General features: G+C 41.6%; 1 protein-coding gene across 1 annotated transcript in view; it reads left to right on the top strand.

The window, feature by feature from the left end:
• The window catches only part of TUBGCP4 (tubulin gamma complex associated protein 4), a 47808-nt gene extending 24318 nt beyond the window's left edge, over positions 1 to 23490 (top strand). Inside the window, exons 10-18 of the mRNA XM_036844221.1 lie at positions 12742 to 12792; positions 13200 to 13305; positions 15054 to 15161; positions 15597 to 15735; positions 18620 to 18797; positions 19354 to 19488; positions 20932 to 21048; positions 21674 to 21813; positions 22424 to 23490. Of these exons, the coding sequence (XP_036700116.1) occupies positions 12742 to 12792; positions 13200 to 13305; positions 15054 to 15161; positions 15597 to 15735; positions 18620 to 18797; positions 19354 to 19488; positions 20932 to 21048; positions 21674 to 21813; positions 22424 to 22436 (987 nt within the window). The 3' untranslated portion in view covers positions 22437 to 23490. The remainder of the gene's footprint in view (positions 1 to 12741; positions 12793 to 13199; positions 13306 to 15053; positions 15162 to 15596; positions 15736 to 18619; positions 18798 to 19353; positions 19489 to 20931; positions 21049 to 21673; positions 21814 to 22423) is intronic.
• The last annotated feature ends 453 nt before the right edge of the window (positions 23491 to 23943 follow it).

Raw genomic sequence — 23943 nt, 5'->3', positions numbered from 1 at the left:
TTTGCTCTGAGTTCTTTTTCTCCTTCAGTCTATTCATAAGGTAAATTCCTATTTAGATTTTCAGATGTTGAATCTTCCTGAGATAAACCATACTTGAGCGTGATGTTTTATTTTTTAATGTACTGTTGGATTTAGTTAGCCAAAACAGTGTTTGGAATTTTTGCATCTACATTTACTAGTGAAATAGACTATACTTTTCTCTTCCTGTATTGTTCTTATGTGGTTGTGGAATAAAGATTATATAAGCCTCATAAAATGAGCTTGGTGTCTATCACTGTTTTCCTGTTTTTTAGAACAGTTAATGTAAGACAAGAATTTTTACTGAAAGTTTGATTGAACTAACCTGAAAAATTATGTAAGTTAGGTTTTTTTAGGAGAGGAAATCTTCACTGATTCAATATATTTAAAACCTATTAATCTATTTAAGACATTTATTTCTTCTTGTAGCACTTTTGGTATTTTCTACTTTTCAAGGAACTTACCCATTTCATCTAGATTTATTTGGGACTTCCCTGGTGGTCCAGTGGTTAAGACACCATGCTTCCACTGCAGGGGGCACAGGTTCAGTCCCCGGTCAGAGAACTAAGATCCCACATGCCGTGCACTGTGGCCAAAAAAAAAAAAAAAGACAGCCACTGTAACAGGTGTGAGGTGATATCTCATTGTGGTTTTGATTTGCATTTCCCTGATAGTTGGTGATGTTGAGCATCTTTTCATGTTCCTGTTGGCCATTTGGATGTCTTCTTTGGAAAAAAGTCTATTTCGTACCTCTGCCCATTTTTCAACAGGATTGTTTGGGGGTTTTGGTTGTTGTTATTGAGTTGAATGAGTTCTTTCTGTGTTTTGGATTTTAACCCCTTATCAAATATATGATTTGCATATATTTTCTCCCATTCTGTAGGTTGCCTTTTCATTTTGTTGATTGTTTCTTTTGCTGTGCAGAAGCTTTTAAGTTTGATGTAGTCCCACTTTGTGTTTTCTTTTTCTTTTGTTGTTTGTGTTTTTGGTGTCACATCCAAAAAAAATCATTGCCAAGACCACTGTTTTCTATTTTTTAAAATTATTTATTTGGCTGCGCCAGGTCTTAGTTGCAGCATGCAGGATCTTTTTTTAGTTGCGGCATGCGGGCTCTTAGTTGCAGCATGCCAGATCTAGTTCCCCGACCAGGGATTGAACCCGGGCCCCCTGCATTGGGAGTGTGGAGTCTTAACCACTGGACCACCAGGGAAGTCCCGCCAAGACCAATGTTGAAGAACTTCTTCCTTACATTTTCTTCTAGGAGTTTTTCTGCTATCAGGTCTTATGTTTAAGTCTTTGATCTATTTCAAGTTAATTTTTGTGCATGGTGTGACATAGGGGTCCAATTTCATTTTTCTGTATGTGCTTATCCAGTTTTCCCAGCACCATTTGTTGAAAAGAGACTATCCTTTACCCTTGGGTGTTATTGGCTCCCTTGTCAAATATTAATTGACTATATAAGTGGGACTTTGATTCTAAGTTTTCTGTTCCATTGTTCTATGTCTTTTCCTGCCAGTTCCATACTGTTTTATTTTTTTATATTGGAGTATATTTGATTTACAATGTTGTGTCAGTTTCAGATATACAGCAGAGTGATTTAGTTATACATATACATACATCTGTTCTTTTTCAGATTTTTCTCCCATATAGGTTATTACAGAGTACTGAGTTAAGTTCCCTGTGCTATACAGTATGTCCTTGTTGATTATCTATTTTATATATAGTATTGTGTATATGTTAATCTCAACCTCCTAATTTATCCCTACCCCCACCTTTCCCCTTTGGTAACCATAAGTTTGTTTTCTAAGTCTGTGAGTCTATTTCTGTTTTATAAGTAAGTTCTTTTGCATAATTTTTTTAAGATGCCACATATAATTGATATCATATGATATTTGTCTTTCTCTGACTTACTCCACTTAGTATGATAATCTCTAGGTCCATCAGTGTTGCTGCAAATGGCATTATTTCATTCTCTTTTTATGGCTGAGTAAAATTGCATTGTATATATGGACCACATCTTCTTTAATCATTCATCTGTAGATGGACATTTATGTTGCTTCCATGTCTTGGCTATTGTAAATAATGTTGCTATGAACATTGGGGTGCATGTATCTTTTCAAAGTATGGCTTTCTTCGGATGTATGCCCAGGAGTGGGATTGCTGGATCATATGGAAGCTCTATTTTCAGTTTTTTAAGGAACCTCCGAAGTGTTCTCCATAGTGGCTGTACCAATTTACATTCCCACCAACAGTGTAGGAGGGTTCCCTTTTCTTCACAACCTCTCTAGCATTTATTGTTTGTAGATTTTTTGATGATGGCCATTCTGACTGGTGTGAGGTGATACCTCATTGTAGTTTTGATTTGCATTTCTCTAATAATTAGCAACGTTGAGCATCTTTTCATGTGCTTTTTGGCCATCTGTATGTCTTCTTTGCAGAAATGTCTATTTAAATCTTCTGCCCATTTTTTGATTGGGTTGTTTGTTTTTTTGATATTCAGCTGCATGAGCTGCTTGTATATTTTGGAGATTAATCCCTTGTCAGTAGCTTCATTTGCGAATATTTTCTCCTATTCTGTGGGTTGTCTTTTCATTTTGTTTATGGTTTCCTTTGCTGTGCAAAAGCTTTTAAGTCTAATTAGCTACCTTTTTTTTTTTTTTACTTACTCTAGGAGGGAGTGTCCAAGAAGATCTTGCTGTGATTTATGTCAAAGAGTGTTCTGCCTATGTTTTCCTCTAAGAGTTTTATAGTATCTGGTTTTACATTTAGGTCTTTAATGCATTTTGAGTTTATTTTTGTGTATGGTGTTAGAGAATGTTCTAATTTCATTCTTTTTTTTTTTTTTTTTTTTTTTTTGGCTGGATTGGGTCTTTGTTGCTGCGCTCAAACTTTCTCTAGTTGCGGTCAGTGGGGGCTACTCTTCGTTGTGGTGTGCAGGCTTCTCATTGAGGTGGCTTCTCTTGTTGCGGAGCACAGGCTCTAGGCGTGCGGGCTTCAGTAGTTGTGGCATGTGGGCTCAGTAGTTGTGGCTCGTGGGCTTAATTGCTCTGCGGCATGTGGGAAATTCCGGACCAGGGCTCAAACCTGTGTCCCCTGCATTGACAGGAGGATACTTAACCACTGCACCACCACGGAAGCCCTAACTTCATTCTTTTACATGTAGCTGTCCAGTTTTCCCAGCACCACTTATTGAAGAGACTGTCTTTTCTCCATTGTATATTCTTGCCTCCTTTGTCGTAGACTAGTTGACCATAGGTATGTGGGTTTATCTCTGGGTTTTCTATCCTGTTCCATTGATCTATAAGTCTGTCTTTGTGCCAGTACCATACTGTTTTAATTAATGTAGCTTTATAGTATAGTCTGAAGCCAGGGAGCCTGATTCCTCCAGCTCCATTTTTCTTTCTCAGGATTACTTTGGCTATCGGGGTCTTTTTGTGTCTCCATTCATTGATGAGCTCTAGTAGTTTTCTGGTAGCATCTTTAGGATTTTCTATGTATAGTATCATGTCATCTGCAAACAGTGACAGTTTTACTTCTTCTTTTCCAGTTTGGATTCCTTTTATTTCTTTTTCTTCTCTGATTGCCGTGGCTAGGACTTCTAAAACTATGTTGAGTAAAAGTGGCGAGAGTAGACATCCTTGTCTTGTTCCTGTTCTTAGAAGACATGCTTTCAGCTTTTCACCGTTGAGTATGTTAGCTGTAGGTTTGTCATATATGGCCTTTACTACGTTGAGGTAGGTTCCCTCTTTGCCCACTTTCTAGAGAGTTTTTATCATAAATGGGTGTTGGATTTTGTCAAAAACTTTTTCTGCTTCTGCTGACATGATCATATGGTTTTTATTCTTCAATTTGTTAATGTGGTTTATCACACTGATTGATTTGCAGATATTGAAAAAATCCTTGCACCCCTGGGATAAATCCCACTTGATCATGGTGTGTGATCCTTTTAGTGTATTGTTGGGTTCGGTTTGCTAGTATTTTTTTTTTTTTTTTTGGCTGTGTTGGGTCTTTGTTGCTGTGCAGAGGCTTTTTCTAGTTGCATTGAGTGGGGGCTACTCTTCGTCACAGTGCACAGGCTTCTTATTGTGGTGGCTTCTCGTTGTGGAGCACGGACTCTAGGCACACAGGCTTCAGTAGTTGTGGCACGTGGACTCAGTAGTTTTGGCTCATGGGCTGTAGAGTGCAAGCTCAGTAGTTGTGGTGCATGGGCTTAGTTGCTCCATGGCATTTGGGATCTTCCCGGACCAGGGCTCGAACCTGTGTCCCCTTCATTGGCAGGTGGATTCTTAACCACTGCGCCAGCAGGGAAGTCCCGGTTTGCTAGTATTTTGTTGAGGATTTTTGCATCTATGTTCATCAGTGATATTGGCCTGTAACTTTCTTTTTTTGTGGTATCTTTGTCTGGTTTTGGTATCTTTGTCTCTTTTGGTATCAGGGTGATGGTGGCATCGTAGAATGAGCTTGGGAGTGTTCCTTCCTCTGCAAGTTTTTGAATTAGTTTGAGAAGGATAGGTGTTAGCTCTTCTCTAAATGTTGGATAGAATTTGCCTGTGAAGCCATCTGGTCCTGCACTTTTGTTTGTTGGAAGTTTTAAAATCATTGTTTCAATTTCATTACTTGTGATTGGCCTGTTCATATTTTCTATTTCCTGGTTCAGTCTTGGAAGCGTCTACCTTTCTAAGAATTTATCCATTTCTTCTAGGTTGTCCATTTTATTGGCATATTGTTGCTTGTCATAGTCTCTTATGATCCTTTGTATTTCTGTGATGTCTGTTGTAACTTCTCCTTTTTCATTTCTAATTTTATTGATTTGAGCCCTCTCCCTTTTTTTTTTGTTTAAAGATTTCTTTTTAAATATTGATTGATTGATTGATTGATTGATTGATTTTTGGCTGTGTTGGGTCTTCATTTCTGTGCAAGGGCTTTCTCTAGTTGCGGCAAGCGGGGGCCACTCTTCATCGCGGTGCGCGGGCCTCTCACTATCGCGGCCTCTCTTGTTGCGGAGCACAGGCTCCAGACGTGCAGGCTCAGTAGTTGTGGCTCACGGGCCTAGTTGCTCCGCGGCATGTGGGATCTTCCCAGACCAGGGCTCGAACCCGTGTCCCCTGCATTGGCAGGTGGATTCCCAACCACTGCGCCACCAGGGAAGCCCCAAAGATTTTTTTTTTTTTTGATGTGGACCATTTTTAAAGTCTTTATTGAATTTGTTACAATATTGCTTCTGTTTTATGTTTTGGTTTTTTCGCCACGAGGCATGTGGGATCTTAGCTCCTCAACCAGTGATTGAGCCCACACACCTTGCATTGGGAGGTGAAGTGTTAACCATTGGACCACTAGGGAAGTCCCTCCCTTTTTTTCTTGATGAATCTGGCTAAAGGTTTATCAATTTTGTTTATCTTTTCAAAGAACCAGCTTTTAGTTGCAATGTTTTCTTCATCTCTCTTTCATTTATTTCTTCTCTGATCTTTATGATTTTTTCTGGTAACTTTGTGTTTTGTTTGTTCTTCTTTCTCTAGTTGTTTATTTGAGATTTTTCTTGTTTCCTCAGGTAAGAGCATATTGCTGTAAACTTCCCTCTTAGAACTGCTTTTTCAGTGTCCCTTAGATTTTGAATCATCATGTTTTCATTTTCATTTGTCTCTAGGAATTTTTCAATTTCTCTTTGATTTCTTCAGTGATCCATTGGTTGTTTAATAGTATATTGTTTAGCCTCCACATGTTTGTGTTTTTTACAGTTTTTTTCTTGTAGTTGATTTCTAATCTCACAGCGTTGTGGTTGGAAAAGATGCTTGATATGATTTCAGTTTTCTTAAATTTATCAAGGGTTGCTTTGTGGCCCAGCATGTGATCTATCCTGGAGGATGTTCTGTGTGTACTTGAGAAGAATGTGTATTCTGCTGCTTTCAGATGGAATGCTCTATAAATATCAATTAAGTCCATCAGGTCTAATGTGTCATTTAAAGCTTGTGTTTCCTTATTAATTTTCTGTCTGGATGATCTGCCCATTGATGTAAGTGGGTTGTTAAGTCCCCCACTATTATTGTGTTACTATTGATTTCTCCTTTTATGACTGTTAGCATTTGCCTTATATATTGAAGTGCTCCTATGTTGGGTGCATATATATTTATAATTGTTATATCTTCTTCTTGGATTGATACCTTGATCATTATGTAGTGTCCTTCTTTGTCTCTTTATAACAGTCTTTATTTTAAAGTCTATTTTGTCTGATATGAGTATTGCTACTCCAGCTTTCTTTTGATTTTCGTTTGCATGGAATATCTTTTTCCATCCCCTCACTTTCAGTCTATGTGTCCCTAGATCTGAAGTGGGTCTCTTGTAGACAGCCTGTATATAGGTCTTGTTTTTGTATCCATTCAGCAAGTCTGTGTCTTTTGGTTGGAGCATCTAATCCTTTTACAATTAAGGTAATTATTGATATGTATATCCTTATTGCCATTTTGTTAATTGTTTGGGGATTGTTTTTGAAGGTCTTTCTTCTTCCCTTCCTCTTTTGTTCCCTTCTCTTGTGATTTGATGACTATCTTTACTGTTGTGTTTGCATTCCTTTTTCCTTTTTGTGTGTATATCTATTGTAGATTTTTGGTTTGCAGTTACCATGAGGTTTGATATAGCAGTCTATTATATATCCAAGATTGTTTTAAGTTGCTGGTCTCTTAATTTCAAATGCATTTCCAGTATCCTGCATTTGTACTCTCCTCTTCTCACGATTGCTGGCGGTTTTTTAAATAAATTTATTTAATTTATTTATTTTTGGCTGCATTGGGTCTTCGTTGCTGTGCATGGGTTTTCTCTAGTTGTGGTGAGTGGGGGCTACTCTTTGTTGCGGTGCACGGGCTTCTCATTGTGGTGGCTTCTCTTTTTGCGGAGCATGGGCTCTAGGCACGCAGGCTCAGTAGTTGTGGCTCGCGGGCTCTAGATCGCAGGCTCAGTAGTTGTGGTGCACGGGCTTAGTTGCTCCGCGGCATGTGGGATCTTCCTGGGCCAGGGTTCCAACCCGTGTCCCCTGCATTGGCAGGCAGATTCTTAACCACTGCGCCACCAGGAAAGCCCCGCGATTGCTGGTTTTGATATCATATTTGTGTATGGATGATTTCTACCTTTACTGAGCTTTACCATTCGTAATTTTCTTTTTCCCAGTTGTGAGCTTTTCTTTTCAACCTAGAGATGTTCATCTAGCATCTGTTGTAAAGTTGGTTGGTGGTGCAAAATTCTCTTAGCGTTTGCTTGTCTGTAAAGCTTTTTATTTCTCTGTTGAATCTGAACGAGAGCCTTGCTGGGTAGAGTATTCTTGGTTTTAGGTTTTTCCCTTTCATCACTTTAAATATATCATGCCACTCTCTTCTGGCCTGCAGAATTTCTGCTGAAAAATAAGCTATTACCTTATGGGGATTCCCTTGTATGTTATTTGTTGCTTTTCCCTTGTTGATTTTAATATTTTCTGTCTTTAATTTTTGTCATTTTTATTAATATGTGTCTTGGTGTGTTCCTCCTTGGGTTTATGCTGTAAGGGACTCTCTGTGCTTCCTGGACTTGGGTGACTGTTTCCTTTCCCATGTTCGGGAAGTTTTCAGCTATTATCTCTTCAAATATTTTCGAGGCCCTACTCTCTCTCTTCTTCTGGGACCCCTATAATGCGAATGATGGTGCATTTAATGTCCCAGAGGTCTCTTAAACGATCCTCATTTGTTTTCATTCTTTTTTCTTTATTCAGTTCTGTGGCAGTGATTTCTACCATTTTGTCTTCCAGCTCACTTATCCGTTCTTCTGCCTTATTTATTCTGCTATTGATTCCTTCTAGTGTATTTTTCATTTCAGTTATTGTTCATCTCTGTTTGTTTGTTCTTTAAATTTTCTAGCCCTTTGTTAAACATTTCTTGTATCTTCTCGGTCTGTGCCTCCATTCTTTGTCCAAGATCATGGATCATCTTTACTATCATTACTCCTAATTCTTTTTCAGGTAAATTGCCTATCTCCATTTCACGTAGTTGTTCTTCTAGAGTTTTATCTTGTTCCTTCGTCTGGAACATATTCCTCTGCTGCCTCATTATATCTAACTTTCTGTGTTTGCAGCCCCACAGGCTGCAAGATTATAGTTCCTCTTGCTTCTGGTGTCTGGCCCCTGGGGGATGAGGCTGGTCTAAGAGGCTTGTGCAGGCTTCCTGGTGCGAGGGACTTGTGCCTTTCCACTGGTGGGTGGAGCTGTGTCTTGTCCCTCTGGTGGGCAGGGCTGGATCAAGGGGTGGGTTTAGAGGTGGCTGTGGGCTCAGGAAGACTTTACGGCAGCCTGTCTGCTGATGGGTGGGGCTGTGTTCCTGCCCTGTTGGTTGTTTGGCCTGAGGCATGCCTGCACTGTAGCTTTCAGGCTTTTGGGTGGGGTGAGGTGTTGGCATCAAAATGGTGGCCTCCAGGACAGCTCCCGCCAGTGAGTAGTCAGTACCTCTGCCACCAGTGTCCTTGTCCCCACAGTGAGCCACAGCTGCCCTCTGCCTCCCCAGGAGACCCTCAAAGACCAGCAGGTAGGTCTGGCCCAGGCTTCTATGAAGTCACTGCTTTTTCCCTAGGTCCTGGTATACGTGAGACCTTGTGTGCACCCACCAGGAGTGGCGTTTGTTTCTCCCAGTCCTGTGGCGTTCCTGTGATCAAGTCCCATTGGCCTTCAAAGCCAAATGCTCTGGAGTCTACTCCTCCGATGCCAGACCCTCAGACTGTGGAGCCTGATGTCGGGCTCAGAACTCTCACTCCTGTGGGAGAACTTCTGCAATATAATTGTTTTCCAGTTTGTGGGGTCACCCACCCAGTGGGTATGGGATTTGATTGTATCACAGATGCACCTCTCCTACCATCTCATCGTGGCTTTCTCTTTGTCTTTGGAAGTAGAATATCTTTTTGGTAGGTTCCAGTACTTTTTTGTTGATGGTTGTTCAGCAGTTAGTTGTGATTTTGGTGTTTTCGTGAGAGGAGGTGAGCTCAGGCCCTTCTACTCCGCCATCTTGTCCCAAAGTCCCATACTGTTTTAATTACTTTAGCTTTGTAGTATAGTTGAAGTCAAGAAGTGTGTTACCACAAGCTTTGTTATTCTTTCTCAGGATTGCTTTGGCTGTTTGGAGTCTTTTGTGGTTCCACACAAATTTTAGGATTGTCTTTTTCTATTTTTGTGAAGAACGCCTTTGGAATTTTGATAAGAATTTTTATAGGGTTTGTGTTGAATCTATAGATAGCTTTGAATAGTATACACTTTTTAGCAATATAATTCTTCTGATCCATGAAAATGGAATGTCTTTCCATTTGTGCTGTCTTCGATTTCTTTCAACAAAGACTTGTTTTTGTTGTACAGATTTTTCACTTCCTTGGTTAAATTTATTCCTAGGTATTCTTTTACTCAGCATAATTGAGATTAATCCATGTTGCATGTATCGATAGTTTAGTCTTTTTTACTGATGAGTAGTATCCCATTGTTCATACCAACGTGTTTTCCCATCATCTGTTGATAGACATTTGGATTATTCCCCCATTGTAGTTTTAATTTGCATTCCGCTAATGACTAATGATGTTGAAATTTTTTTCATATACTTGTTTGCCATCCATATATCTTCTTTGGTGAAATGTCCGAAACTTTTGTCCATTTTTTCTTGTTTTTGTTTTATTTTCTTACTGTTGAGTTTTGAGAATCGTTTATGTATTCTGAATGTAAGTCCTTTATCAGATATGTGACTTACAAATATTTTCTTCTTGTCTATGATGTGTCTTTTCATTCTCTTAACAGTGTCTTTAAAAGAGTAGAAGTTGTTAATTTTGATTAAGTCCAGTTTTATCAATTTTTTTGTGTGTGTGGCTTATGCTTTTGGTGTTGTGTCTGAGAAACCTTTGTGTAACCCGCAACAGTGAGAGGCCCGCGCACCGCAATGAAGAGTGGCCCCCACTCGCCGCAACTAGAGAAAGCCCTAGCACAGAAACGAAGACCCAACACAGCCAAAAAGAAAGAAAGAAAGAAAGAAAAAAAAATATATATATGAGATGGAAATATTCTGGAATTAGATAGTGGTAATGGTTGCACAACATCATGAACATACTAGAACCCACTGAATTGTACCTATTTTTAAATGGTTCAAATGTTTAACTTTGTTGTGTGAATTTTATCTCAATAAAAGTTTTAATATGAATATAATTCACTACGTTAAAGATTAAAAAAAAAACATGATCACCTCAATGGATGCAGAAAAAGCATCTGATAAAACTCAACATCTGTTCATGATTTTAGAAAGAAAGCAAACAAGGAACAGAAGGAAATTTCTTTATTCTGATAAAGGGTATATACCAGAACCCCACAGCAAACAACCTATTTGATGGTGAAACATTAGAAGAAATTCCTTTAAAGTCATCCAACATTGTACTAAACATTGTACTATTTTGTACATTGTACTATTCACTTTTGTGAAGTCACAAAAATTTTTCTCCTCTGTTTTCTTTTAGAAAACTTATAGGTTTTAGTTTTACATTTAGGGTTATGATCATTTTGAGTTAATTTTTGTATGTGGTGTAAGGTATAGATCGAGTTTTAATTTTTTGCATATGGATATTCAGTTGATCCAGAGTCTTTCTTATGATTCTTCTTTTTTATGATTTATTTTTGTATATTTATATTGCTATTACACTTAACTCTTTAAGCATATTTGTAAAGAGTATTTAAAATTTTTGGTCTGTGTCAAAGGTCAGATTTCCCCAGGAAACAGATTTTGTGACTGAGATTTGGCAAGAAGTGAGGGAAGCAGGATTGAGTAGAGAGGGGAAATAAACTGTGATGTGGTTGCAGCAGAAGACTTGGCCATCTTATGCAGAGCTCTGAAGCTAGAATGGCCCTTCAGAGATGTCCCAAATTGAGGTTAGAGGGCTAGGCCATTGTACCTCTGCAACTATCAGAAATTGGTTCCTCAGGAGGGAACCATGGGCAAGGTAGCTCCCTTTAGCCAAAAGCGCCAGTAACAGGCAGTACTTTGAACAGCTGGGGTATGGGAAACCTCAATCTTACAGGGGATATCTCACTATACTAGCCACTCAGTCAGTTCTAAAACTTCTGCTTCAGATGGTATGTGTTACCTAGTCTGTTGTATTTCTTTTACTCTTCCCACGTCTAATTATTTTGACCTGTGTGCTTATATTCCCCTGGGGGTGTCAGCTATTTTGTCTAGTATTGTGAATTAGAGAAGGGCCAAAGGCCAGTTCCTAATCTGTATCAGTTCCAGTGAGAGAGGGTAAAGGGGATGAGCACCAGGGTAGAGATTCCAGGAATCCTGAATCAACATTGATCACTTCACCGGGCAAATCCTAGTCAGGATCCTTTGATGCTGGTAACGGCTATGTAGTTGATTTTTTGTATCTCAGTCATCAAGCTTGCCGAATTCTCTTACTAGTTCTAATAATCTATATGTCAGTTCTCTTGGACTTTCTGTGCAGGTAGTGAGTGACATTATCTGTCAATAGTAACAGTTTTGTTTCTTCCTTTTCAGTTTTTTTTTTTTTTTCTATATTGGCAAGTCTTTAGTACAATGTTGGATGACTTTAAAGGAATTTCTTCTAATGTTTCACCATCAAATAGGTTGTTTGCTGTGGGGTTCTGGTATATACCCTTTATCAGAATAAAGAAATTTCCTTCTGTTCCTTGTTTGCTTTCTTTCTAAAATCATGAACAGATGTTGAGTTTTATCAGATGCTTTTTCTGCATCCATTGAGGTGATCATGTTTTTTCTTTTTTAATCTTTAATGTAGTGAATTATATTCATATTAAAACTTTTATTGAGATAAAGTTCACACAACAAAGTTAAACATTTGAACCATTTAAAAATAGGTACAATTCAGTGGGTTTTAGTATGTTCATGATGTTTTGCAACCATTACCACTATCTAATTCCAGAATATTTCCATCTCATATATATATATTTTTTTCTTTCTTTCTTTCTTTCTTTCTTTTTGGCTGTGTTGGGTCTTCGTTTCTGTGCTAGGGCTTTCTCTAGTTGCGGCGAGTGGGGGCACTCTTCATTGCGGTGCGTGGGCCTCTCACTGTTGCGGCCTCTCTTGTTGCGGAGCACAGGCTCCAGACGCTCAGGCTCAGTAGTTGTGGCTCACGGGCCTAGTTGCTCCGTGGCACGTGGGATCTTCCCAGACCAGGGCTCGAACCCGTGTCCCCTGCATTGGCAGGCAGATTCTCAACCACTGCGCCACCAGGGAAGCCCTCATATTTTTTTAACTGTTAAACTTTTATTCCTGGGATTAACCCAGTGTGGTCATGGTATATATTCTTTTTTCCAATACCTTGCTGGGTTTGTACAAAACCATTCTTTATAGGAGTTTTCACTGTAATGAAACTTTGACCCTTTTTTTTTTTTTCCCCCACATCTTTACTGGAGTATAATTGCTTTACAATGTTGTGTTAGTTTCTGCTGTACAACAAAGTGAACCAGCTATATGTATACATATATCCCCATATCCGCCCCCCTTTTGAGCCTCCCTCCCACCCTCCTTATCCCACCCCTCTAGGTCATCACAAAGCACCGAGCTGATCTCCCTGGGCTATGCAGCAGCTTCCCACTAGCTTTCTATTTTACATTTGGTAGTGTATATATGTCAGTGCTGCTCTCTCACTTCGTCCCAGCTTCCCCTTCCCGCCCTGTGTCCTCAATTGACCCTGTTTTATTGGTTCTTTTCACAGCATCTCTGGAAGCTGATGGTGGAAGAGTCAGATTTACTGGGTCAGCTGAAGGTAATAGCTTAGCTGTTCTTTTTACTCTTAAAATGATGCTGGTGGACAATGACTTTATTCTCTATCGTCTCCTGAGAGCACTGGTTGCCTGTCCCCAGACTTCGAGTGGCTCCTTATGTCCTCATCCAAGTGGGCAAACTCCATCTAATGCTACAGGTTTATTACAGTACAAAGCTTCGGCTCTTTACTTTCTTCTGGCATTATTGTGTTTTCATTGAATAAATGATATCAAAGACACACCAGTCATCCTGCCATTACTAAGTATGCCCCTTTAAAATGCCAAAAGCCTACGACCTTTTGTAGGTTGGGCTCAAACTGATGAAATTGGAAATTATATGCGTAATTCTCTTAGGATAGTGAAAAGCTCTGCTGGATTACTGAATTGTAAATTGAAATTCTTTCTGCAGATCATTAAAGACTTTTACCTTCTGGGACGTGGAGAACTGTTTCAGGCCTTCATTGATACAGCTCAACACATGTTAAAAACACCACCCACTGCAGTAACTGAACATGGTAATTGCCCTGGGGCCCAAGAATTACCAGCTTACTGAAGTTGTAGTGTATTTCTTAGCTGCTGCCAAACCATTTAGGCCTGGTCCACATAAGAGCAGCCTAGTGAGTTACAGAGAGTGTTTCCAAAATGGAAGGCCACTCAGGTAGGCTCACACTGTTGTTACTGGGAGCAGCTTTAGCTCGTGACCCTTCCTGGAAGGGTTGGTACAGGCCTTCAAACCACTATTTCATCTCATCAGATTATAGCCATATATTTCTTAAGAGACATATTGAGATTTTTTTTTTTTTGGCTACGCCATGTGGCATGTGGGATCTTAGTTCCCCGATCAGGAATCAAACCCGTGCCCCCTGCATTAGGAACGTGGAGTCTTAACCACTGGACTGCCAGGGAAGTCCCCATATTGGGACTTATTGCCACTTGTTGTATTAGAACTCTTTAGGCTGTCAGTGATGGAAAACTAACTAAAAGGGGAGTATATTTGCTATTGTATCTGTAACTCCAGTGGGATAGGGATATATCTGGTCCTGAGAACTGAAACTAGGGATTGCTAGGATTCTCTCTCTTACCTTATCTTGTCTGTGCCTCTTGTGTGCTCTTTGATGGCCTTCCAGTCCCATCTGGCCACATGGCCACCAGCAGCTCCCAGGAACATACAGAGTCTACTGGGGGGAGTCAAACCTGGTCTCTCTGGTAGCAAGTTAAGGGATTCCAGGAAAAGGGTTTCGATTAGCCCAACTGGATCATATACCTATCCCTGTATCAAAGAGGTCAGACTAAGATACGCCTACTTCGGGGACTTACCTTGTGGTCCAGTGGTTTAAGACTCTGTGCTTCCACTGCAGGGGGCACGGGTTCGATCCCTGGTCGGGGAACTACGATCCCGCATGCCACAAGGTGCAGCCAAAAAAAAAAAAAAAGGAAGATATGCCTACTTCAGTAAAGTGTTCACCTTTGACCAACGGGAAGGATCACCATTCCCATTCAAACTACTTGAGGAGAGTTACGTAAGGATCAGAGTCAAAAAAGAGGGGAGTGGGGCAGGAGGGGAGACAGGGTTGCCGTTTTTCTAGCTCTATAAAACAACAGATGTCCATTGTGCTTACATAGGACTTTCTTGGTTGCAAGAAAACCCAATTCAAATTCACTTAAGCAAAGGAAAAAAGAGAATTTATTGATTCTCAAAACTGAAAAGGTCAGAGGTAAGATGGCTCTGGGCAGTTTTGCTCCAAGGCTTACATGACGCCTTCAGGACTTGGTGTCATTCCATCTTTCACCTCTGCCTTTTCTTCTGAGACAGGCCTGCTCCGTATGGTAGCAAGGTGGCCTGCAACCAAGTTCACATCCTACTGAGTCCGTGTTTATCTCGAAAAGAAAAAAGAGCTACCCTCTTTCAGAATCTGAATAGAGCCTCTGGATTGGCCTGGCTTGGGTCATGTTCATATCCCTAAACAAAATAGTGTAACAAGGTAGATCGTTCCTGGGTCACCTGCCTACCCTGAGGGTCAGGTATTGTCCACCCCACTGGAACTACATGGATTGTTCTGGACAGGGGTGATTCTCCAAGGAAAACCAGGGCGCTGTTATCAGCAAGAGGAGAAGGAATGCATGCTAGTCAGGCAAAAGCAACTACTGTTTACCATATCCTACTATTAGTGATAGGCGGGCTGCAGGAGAGGTGGAAAGCCAGAGGAGTCTGGATTTGTTACATAGCCAAGCCTTCTCTCAGCCCATGTGTTCTTTCTTGCAGATGTGAATGTGGCCTTCCAACAGTCAGCACACAAGGTGCTGCTAGATGATGACAACCTCCTCCCTCTGTTGCACTTAACAATCGAGTATCATGGAAAGGAGCATAAAGGTTTGCTGTGCTTCCCTGAGTCTTTCTGCTCCTACTGGTCATTATCTGTTCTGCTTCCATCCACTTCCACAGAAACCGTGTCTTTTTGGACCTTAGAAATCACCTAGTCCAGTGCCCTACTTTTACACAAAAGAAAAGGGAAGTCAAGAGAGGCTAAGAGATGGCCAGGCCATGGTTTTGGTTTGTTTTTGTCATGCTGCTGGAATGGTCTCTGTTTATTTATAACCACAATTCTTTAAGACTAAAAAAAGAATCTGTAAAAGACCTCCTAAGAGAACCCCTCATGGGAGTGTCCTTGTCTTCACAAGTCCCCTTTGTATCCCCTTTATGCTTCTGACACTGCAGGTTCGAGTGAGCGCTCCTTTCATGAATGTTCCTCACCTTGTTGAAACTCTAGTTCTAGATGAGCAAAGTCATCTCCTCTGTTCTTAACAGATGCTACTCAGGCAAGAGAAGGGCCTTCTCGGGAAACTTCTCCCCGGGAAGCCCCCGCATCCGGCTGGGCAGCCCTAGGCCTTTCCTATAAAGTGCAGTGGCCACTACACATTCTCTTCACACCTGCTGTCCTGGAAAAGTGAGTATTTCTGAGTTTCTCACAGGTAATTATTACCCATCTTACTTCCACGGGAAGAAATTATCAGGAGTAGAATTGGTTGGGAGCAAGATAGCCAGCCAACTGGTTTTTGTTTGTTTTTTGGCCACGCCACGCAGCTTGCAGGATCTTAGTTCCCTGACCAGAGATTGAACCGGGGTCCCCTGCAGTGGAAGCACCAAGTCCTAACCACTGGACCGCCAGGGAAGTCCCCCCAGCTGGTTTTTAACAGTCTGTAAATCAGAGGCTGCAAACTCAGATGCCTTCGGGGGCCGGACAGATAACATTAATAAGTGAAGCTGCAGTGGATGCTGGGATGAGTGGGCGGGTCAAACCCTTAAAACCGTCAGAGCTTTTTTTTAAATTGCAAAATAACGAGCAATTTACAGGCTGCCAGTTTGTGGCCTCTCTTCATCCTCTCCACTCCTGTTCATAACCCTTTACTTTTGGGGGGAAGAGAAGCTTAGGGTATGAGAGACTGGACATAAACTGGAAAGATAAAGCTGGTTCAGGGAGAAGACGCAGAGCCCACAGCCCACCTAAGTAAGCTGCCTGGACTCTGTCCAAGGAGCCTCCGTAGCTCCCAGTCCACTTTCCTTCTCACTTGAGATGCTCTTAACACCCTTGAAGAAATCAAGCTCAGAAGTATTTTCCTAAACATTATATTTTGAAAATTTTCAAATATAAACAAAAGTATGGACTATCACAAACACCCATGGACGCATCATCCGTCTTCAGTAACTAGCAACATCACGCTGTTTGTTTCATCTCCTCTTTTTTTTTGGCCAGAGCCTTATAAAGCAAATCCCAGACATGTCATTTCACTCCACCACTATGCAATTCAAAAAAGCCATCTTTGGGACTTCCCTGGTGGCGCAGTGGTTGAGAATCCACCTGCCAATGCAGGGGACATGGGTTCGAGCCCTGGTCCAGGAAGATCCCACATGCCGCAGAGCAACTAAGCCCGTGCGCCACAACTACTGAGCCTGCACTCTAGAGCCCACGAGCCACAACTACTGAGCCTGAGTGCCACAACTACTGAAGCCCGTGCACCTAGAGCCCAAGCTCTGCAACAAGAGAAGCCACCACAATGAGAAGCCTGCGCACCACAACGAAGAGTAGCCCCCACTCACCACAGCTAGAGAAAGCCCACGCACAGCAACGAAGACCCAACAAGAAAGACCCAATGCAGCCAAAAATAAATATTTTTTTTAAAAGGCATCTTTTTAACATAACTACAATGCCATTATCACACCCAGTAAAATTAACAATAATTCCTTATTATCTGATATCCAGTCCACATTGAAATTTCCCCCATTATCTAAAAAATGTCTTATGGTTGGGTTTGTTCAAATCAGAATACAAACAAGGTGTACTAATTTCAGTACATTGTTCCATTAGAAATAATTTTTAAAGGCAGATGGAATCAGGTTATCTTACGCAAGCCGGCCTAAGAATAGGTAAATAAGCCCAGTTCCACCAGGAATCAGCTGCTCTTCCCATGCATCTTCTCGGTACAGGGCTCAGTATCAGGCAGCTACCTATAGCTCTGTGCAGGGAGCCCTTGATTTTTTTTTTTTTAATTGAAGTATAGTTGGTTTACAATGTTGTGTTAGTTTCAGGTGTACTGCAAAGTGATTCATATGGATATATATGATTCTTTTTTTTCAGATTCTTTTCCATTATAGGTTATTATATTGAATACAGTTCCCTGTGCTATACAGGAGGACCTTGTTGGTTATCTACTTTATATATAGTCGTGTGTGTCTGTTAATCCCAGACTCCTAACTTATCCCCCCCCCACCCCCACAGAGCCCTCAATTTTATCTCCTCTTCTGTGGGCTTCAGGGACAGAGAATCACAGTAACCAAAATCCTTGGTTCCCAACACACTCTTATTTGTCCATGCAGGGCCCTCCTTCATCCTTCGTACACACACACACACACACACACACACACACAAATGCCACAGAACCACTTTTAGAACAAAGTCTAGAACACTGACAATAATGTCCATCTACCTGTGTGGTCCTTCCCAGCCCTGCCCCCTTGCCTCCCCCAACCCTAAGTGACCACTATCCTAAATTCCATGTTTTCTATCCTTTTTTTTTTAATTTTAATTTTTAAAATTTATTTATTTTTGTTTGTTTTATATGCATTTTATTTTTGGCTGCATTGGGTCTTCATTGCTGCGCATGGGCTTTCTCTAGTTGCGGTGAGCAGGGGCTGCTCTTCGTTGTGCACAGGCTTCTCATTGCAGTGGCTTCTCTTGTTGCAGAGCACGGGCTCTAGGCGCACAGGCTTCAGTAATTGTGGCACACAGGCTCAGTAGTTGTGGCTCGTGGGCTCTAGAGCGCAGGCTCAGTAGCTGTGGCGCACGGGCTTAGTTGCTCCACAGCATGTGGGATCTTCCTGGACCAGGGCTCGAACCCATATCCCCTGCGTTGGCAGGTGGATTCTTAACCACTGCGCCACCAGGGAAGTCCCTTCTGTCCTTTTTACACACAGTTTTATGACATCTATGTACATTCCCCCAAAGTATATATATTTTTTCTATTTAGTCGTTTTAAGCATTACAAAAAAAGGTATCAGGCTATATGTAATCTTTTTAAATTTCCCTTTTTTATTCAAAATCATATTGCTAGGAGTCATTTTATGTTGTACAGCTGAAGTTCATTCATTTTAATGGCTGTGCAGTATTCCATCATATAAATAAACCAGTTTATCTGTTCACATCTCTAGCCACACTTATATCCTTCCTGCCTTTTGGGGAGAAATAGGTGGCACAGAGTCCTAGGGTTTGTCACGTGGGTGGGGCTTGAGGGGGGTGAAGTTTTTATCTTGAATAGTCTGGTGTTTCTGTCAAGGTACAATGTTGTTTTCAAGTACTTGCTGAGTGTGCGCCGGGTACAAGCTGAGCTGCAGCACTGCTGGGCCCTACAGATGCAGCGCAAGCACCTCAAGTCCAACCAGACCGACGCAGTCAAGTGGCGCCTAAGAAATCACATGGCCTTCTTGGTGGATAATCTTCAGTACTACCTCCAGGTCTGTGTCGAGGGATGAGTAGAAGGAAGGGGTGTGATAAAGAGTCCAGGAGGTTGGCAGGAGTCATTGAAGAGGAATCCTGCATTTGGTGAAAAACTGGAGTTTGAGAAGATTCATGGATTGTATCACTAGGCATGTTTCTTGGGGGGCATTTTCGAGGGTAGTGGAAATAAGTGGATGAAGGAGAACGAGGAGTTGAGGTCCTTATCAGCAATGCAGTATTTAATTATTGTTGACCCTTATTTTATAGTTTGCCGTAACTTCTGGAATCCCATAGGACTGAACCAAGTCAGTCGGCGGAGGGGATGTGGCGTGAGGGGGATGGGGCTGTGGGGGGTGAGATCTGCCAAGACATTGGAGGCCGTCAGGAAGTAGGCAGATGACTTCCTACAAGGCGAGGCAACATAAAGGGGTCTTCGTGCAGCTTTAAAGGGGCTTGGATAGGAGGAAGGTGAGTGGGGGCAAAGAGTTTCTGTTTCATCCTCTCAGGCATCTGATGTTCTTGAGTACTTAGACTATGCAAGGTACTAAAATTATTTGTGCAACTGTCTACCAGGTTGACGTGCTGGAATCTCAGTTCTCACAGCTGCTTCATCAAATCAATTCTACCCGAGACTTTGAAAGCATCCGATTGGCTCACGACCACTTCCTGAGCAATTTGCTGGCCCAGTCCTTTATCTTGTTGAAACCTGTAAGTAGGGCTGGTTGGTTTCCTCAGACTGCTTCTAGCCTGACTCTTCCCTTAGGCACTTGCCAGGATATGGAACTATCATTAAGCAACTTTTCAATCTCTGTCTTTAAACATTTTTAACAACTTATAAAGCAAAACTAAGAGGGAATACTAAAACGGAACTTAAATGTCTTTGAATTTCTGAAATACTATATCATAGGATGTGGTGAGCAGCTACAGATGAAAGAATATATGCTTAACCCTCAGAAGGAAGGATTTAAAGAAATTTTTAAAAACCTTTCTGACACCACAGAAAGACTAATGAAAAGCATGTAGAATTTACTTTCTTAGAAATCTTGTGGATCAGGATCGACCAGTTTGTAAGTTGTTTTCACAGACAACTAGAGCAGTGTCTCCCTCTGTGTGTGTGTGTGTACATATGTACGTACGTATGTTGTGTATCTCCCTCAGGGAAGTTATTCTCAGCCTTGGACCCACGTGGGAATCATCTGGGAGCTTTAAAAGAATCTAGGACCCAGGGCACTTAAATTAGAACCCAGGCACCAATCTTTGAAAGCTCACAAGCTGATTCCAGTTCAAGGATGAAAAAGCAGGAAGATGAAAATGACCCCTTGTAGTTTCTAATAGAACAGTTATGCTTTATCTTTGACGGGAGCTACTTGTTATTCCTCAGTTGTGCCACACTCTTTTGTTCTGGTATTTGGGGCTGTTATTTTTAAGGGAGAGTGAGTTCTGTAGATGCCACTCCAAAGGGTTCTGTGAATTGAAAACAACCAAGAACCACTGTCACAGGTAGACTGTCCTTGTACGGTATGAGTGCATCCGTGGGGACAACAGAATATCAGAGCAGGTGATCGTCATTAAATATTTATTGAGTGCTTACTGTATGCAAGGCACTGGGGATACAAAGAGGTATAAGTCATGGCTCTGCCCTTAAGGAGCTCACAATCTAGTTGGAGAAACAGGACTTACATACATCACAGATCAGTAACAACACAGACGGCCTGAACAAACGCCAAGTAAACAGTACAGATAATATAGAAGAGAGGGAAGCAAGGGGTCGCTAAAGGCTGTGGTGGGGAAGGGAGCGTGCCATTGGGAGTAGGACTCAAGCTGGTATTAAGGAGAGTATCCCAGGCACAGGGAACAACACTGAAAGCAAAGCTCAAGGTGGGAGCACACTCGGTGGGTCCCAGAGACAACGACTAGTTTAATGTGGCTCGAGTGGAGGTTTCGTGCAGGGTGACTAAGAATGACAGTGTCTTTGCCTGGAAGGGAAGAGTGTTTTACACGTTGCATTTTGAGGGGCTGGCAGGACTTGCATTGTCTCTCCTGAGGTCAGATGTAGAGAATGGGAATAGGTTGGCTCTTATTTTCCCAAATCTTTAATTTCACAGGTGTATCTTCCTTTTTCTCCTAATGTCAACTGTGTTTCCTGGCTAGGTGTTTCACTGCCTGAATGAAATCTTAGATCTCTGCCACAGCTTTTGCTCGCTGGTCAGTCAGAACCTGGGCCCACTGGATGAACGTGGGGCCGCCCAGCTGAGCATCCTGGTGAAGGTAAGTCAGCCTGGCCACTGGAAGTAAGCAGCCCTGTCCAAAGGACAGGGGTGGTTTTGTAGATGGGAAATCGTGATCTTTTCCTCTGAGTCAGTTAAAACATTTCCCCAATACATACACACACAAATAATAAGATACAAAGATAAAAAATGCTGGTATCGGTTTTTAAAGCAGATAATTATGTGCTGCCTGAGCGTTCAAATATAATTCAGCCCTGAATAGTTTATTCAGCCCACCAAATATGCACTGGCTTTGCTCTTACTTTCTAACATCCAACCTCCTTACTTCCTTGAACTAACCCTCTATTTCACTGAGATTATAATTATCTGCCTGTAACGAAAACACAGGCTCTCCCCAACCCCAGTACACAACAGAATATATTAATTTGAAGCTGGCTGCTAAATTCCTACTGAGTATGAGAGTACTTTCATAGGAAGTCATGCATTCTGTGGACTCGGTATGAAGAAGTCATTTTAGGAGCTAACAGAAATGGGAATGGGGAAGGCCAGTTGGTACTGTAGAATTTTCAGCAAGACTTTTCCAGGGAATCTCCCCTGCCCCCTCACTCCACATGGATAGCTGGTAAGTCTAAGAGGAATGACAGCTTGAGTCCTTCTCTCTGCAGGGTTTTAGCCGCCAGTCTTCACTCCTATTCAAGATTCTCTCCAGTGTTCGCAATCATCAGATCAACTCGGATTTGGCTCAACTACTGTTACGACTAGATTATAACAAATATTACACCCAGGCTGGTGGCACTCTGGGCAGGTAGGAACAGCCGCCTTTGGGGCACTCAGTGGACTGTGTGTGTGGAGATTTGTAATGAGTTGTAGAATTCCAGAGCTGGAAGGAGACTTTAGCCATCATCTAGTCCAAATACCCTCCTTTTATAAACAAGGAAAGTAAGGCTCAGCAGAGAAAGGGCTGTGTCTGATCATCAGTGAAGATTATTTTGCAGTCAAAGTCGTCATCAGAGTAAAGCACCAACACTCCTGGCGCTGAGGCAGGGCGTCAGTCCCTAGCGTGACGCGAACCGGCCGTGCAGGCTTAGCGTCCCCCACCCCAGCCTCCCTGCCCCCCAGCTTTTGCCTCTGAAAGGAAGGGACTGCTCCTTCTCACTCCAAACTTTTTAAAAATCTAGTAGTGAGACTCAGTGGTAGATGTCTTCTCTCAGAAGTCTGTCCCATTCAAAAAAGCAATTTATTATTCTGCTTTTTCTCTCTGAAATGTCAAGCAGATTTCTCCTAAGTGATTTTATTAGCAAGAAGAGTTTTAAGATGAGATTGTCTAGATCACAGGTTGCCCTGATTCATATTTCTTTGAAGAAAATCTTGGGAAAGCATGATATTTTGATGCAACTCTTTTTTTTCTTTTGCAGTTTCGGGATGTGAGAATTTCTGGTCCACAAACTAAGTAAGTCAATCCCCTGCGTTGTAACAGAAGATTCAAAACAAACATCCCATTCTCTGGCCAGACACTGTATGTATGTCTGCAGCTACTGGAAAAGCTCTACCTTTTCTCCTAGAAGCAGTTATTGAACATCCATGGATACAAATCCTCCCCCCTCCTTCCCATGTGGAAGGGGCACCTGCCCCACCTTAGGGGAGTTCTTAACTCATCCACCAAGGAGGACTTGTGGCGTCAGCCCTCCCTCTGCTGACCATGCAGGATCTGTTACATTGAGAACATTCGTCGGATATGTTCATTTACTGAGCACTTATGTGCCTAGGTACTGTTCAAACTGGGAGAGACACAGCAGTAAGCTATACAGATCAGAACGTTAAATGGCTCATGTGAAAAAGGAATTACATTTATTAATAAGTCAAATTCTGGATGTTACCACTGAGCAAGAAAGGCACCAGGTAAGACAGGCTTCCCCACACCCCACAGACCTCCTTTCCTCTTTCAGAAATTAAAACTGAGCGTCTCCTATCCTTAAGGATCTTTAAAACTGTGAATCTGAAGAATTTTACCAGTAACTTCCAATTATTTCAGATTGGTAAGAGGGTAATAATTCTGGCTATTGACAATGTATTCAAAGTATTTTTTAACAAAGAAAAAAGGTCCTTAAGAAAAAAAGTTGTTAGATTTCGAATACTGAAAGATGCAGGTCTAATTATCCCATCTTAGAAGGACCACAGGAGTAATCTGGCCCAACCATCACTGATAACCATCAATCTCATATCAGTGTGAACCAAAATATTCATTGAATTACCCCCTCCAAACTGAAAAAGAATGCAGCATTCTGGCCTCGTGTGTAGCCACTCAATCTGGTCCTCATCTCTACATCTTCCACCACATACTATACACCCTTATTCCCTGTAATTGCCAGCTAAAGATGACCCCTTCCACTGCTTCCTCTGGAGCAGAGGTTAGCAAACTATGGCCAGCCACCTGTTTTTGTAAATAAAGTTTTATTGGGACACAGTCACACTCATTTGCTTACCTATTGTCTACAGTTGCTTTCATGCTGTCGTAGCAAAGATGAGTAGTTGTGGCACACCAAATGGCCCACAAAGCCTAAAATATTTACTATTTGGCAGAAAAAAAAGATATTTAAGCCCACTTCAGAGAATGAGAGGACATCAACAGGGATGATGCCAGGAGTACAGAAGGAACAGCTTCCAGCAACTGTGACAGTAACAGTAATAAAATTTTGGACCTCTGGCTAGAGCTTCTAACAAACATTTCCAAGTGTTATCACTGTTTCTCATGTTTATCCTTGCAGCAAGTCGTCCAGTTTATAGTCACCACCCTTTCACAACAATTGGTCCTTTTCCCTTTTGGCTCTGAGAGTACAGTACCCACAGGTCAGCTGTTAGTGAGCTCAACTGTAAAGAGAGATTTTTTTTTTTTCATTGCCAGAAAACTAAAAGAGCTGTGCCCAATCCCACTCAA

Source organism: Balaenoptera musculus, chromosome 2 (genome assembly GCF_009873245.2).
Source record: "Balaenoptera musculus isolate JJ_BM4_2016_0621 chromosome 2, mBalMus1.pri.v3, whole genome shotgun sequence".
In the NCBI taxonomy this organism is placed as follows: Eukaryota; Metazoa; Chordata; class Mammalia; order Artiodactyla; family Balaenopteridae; genus Balaenoptera; species Balaenoptera musculus.
The sequence above is the reverse complement of the archived record's forward strand: the minus strand, read 5'-3'. Positions and strand labels throughout refer to the sequence as shown.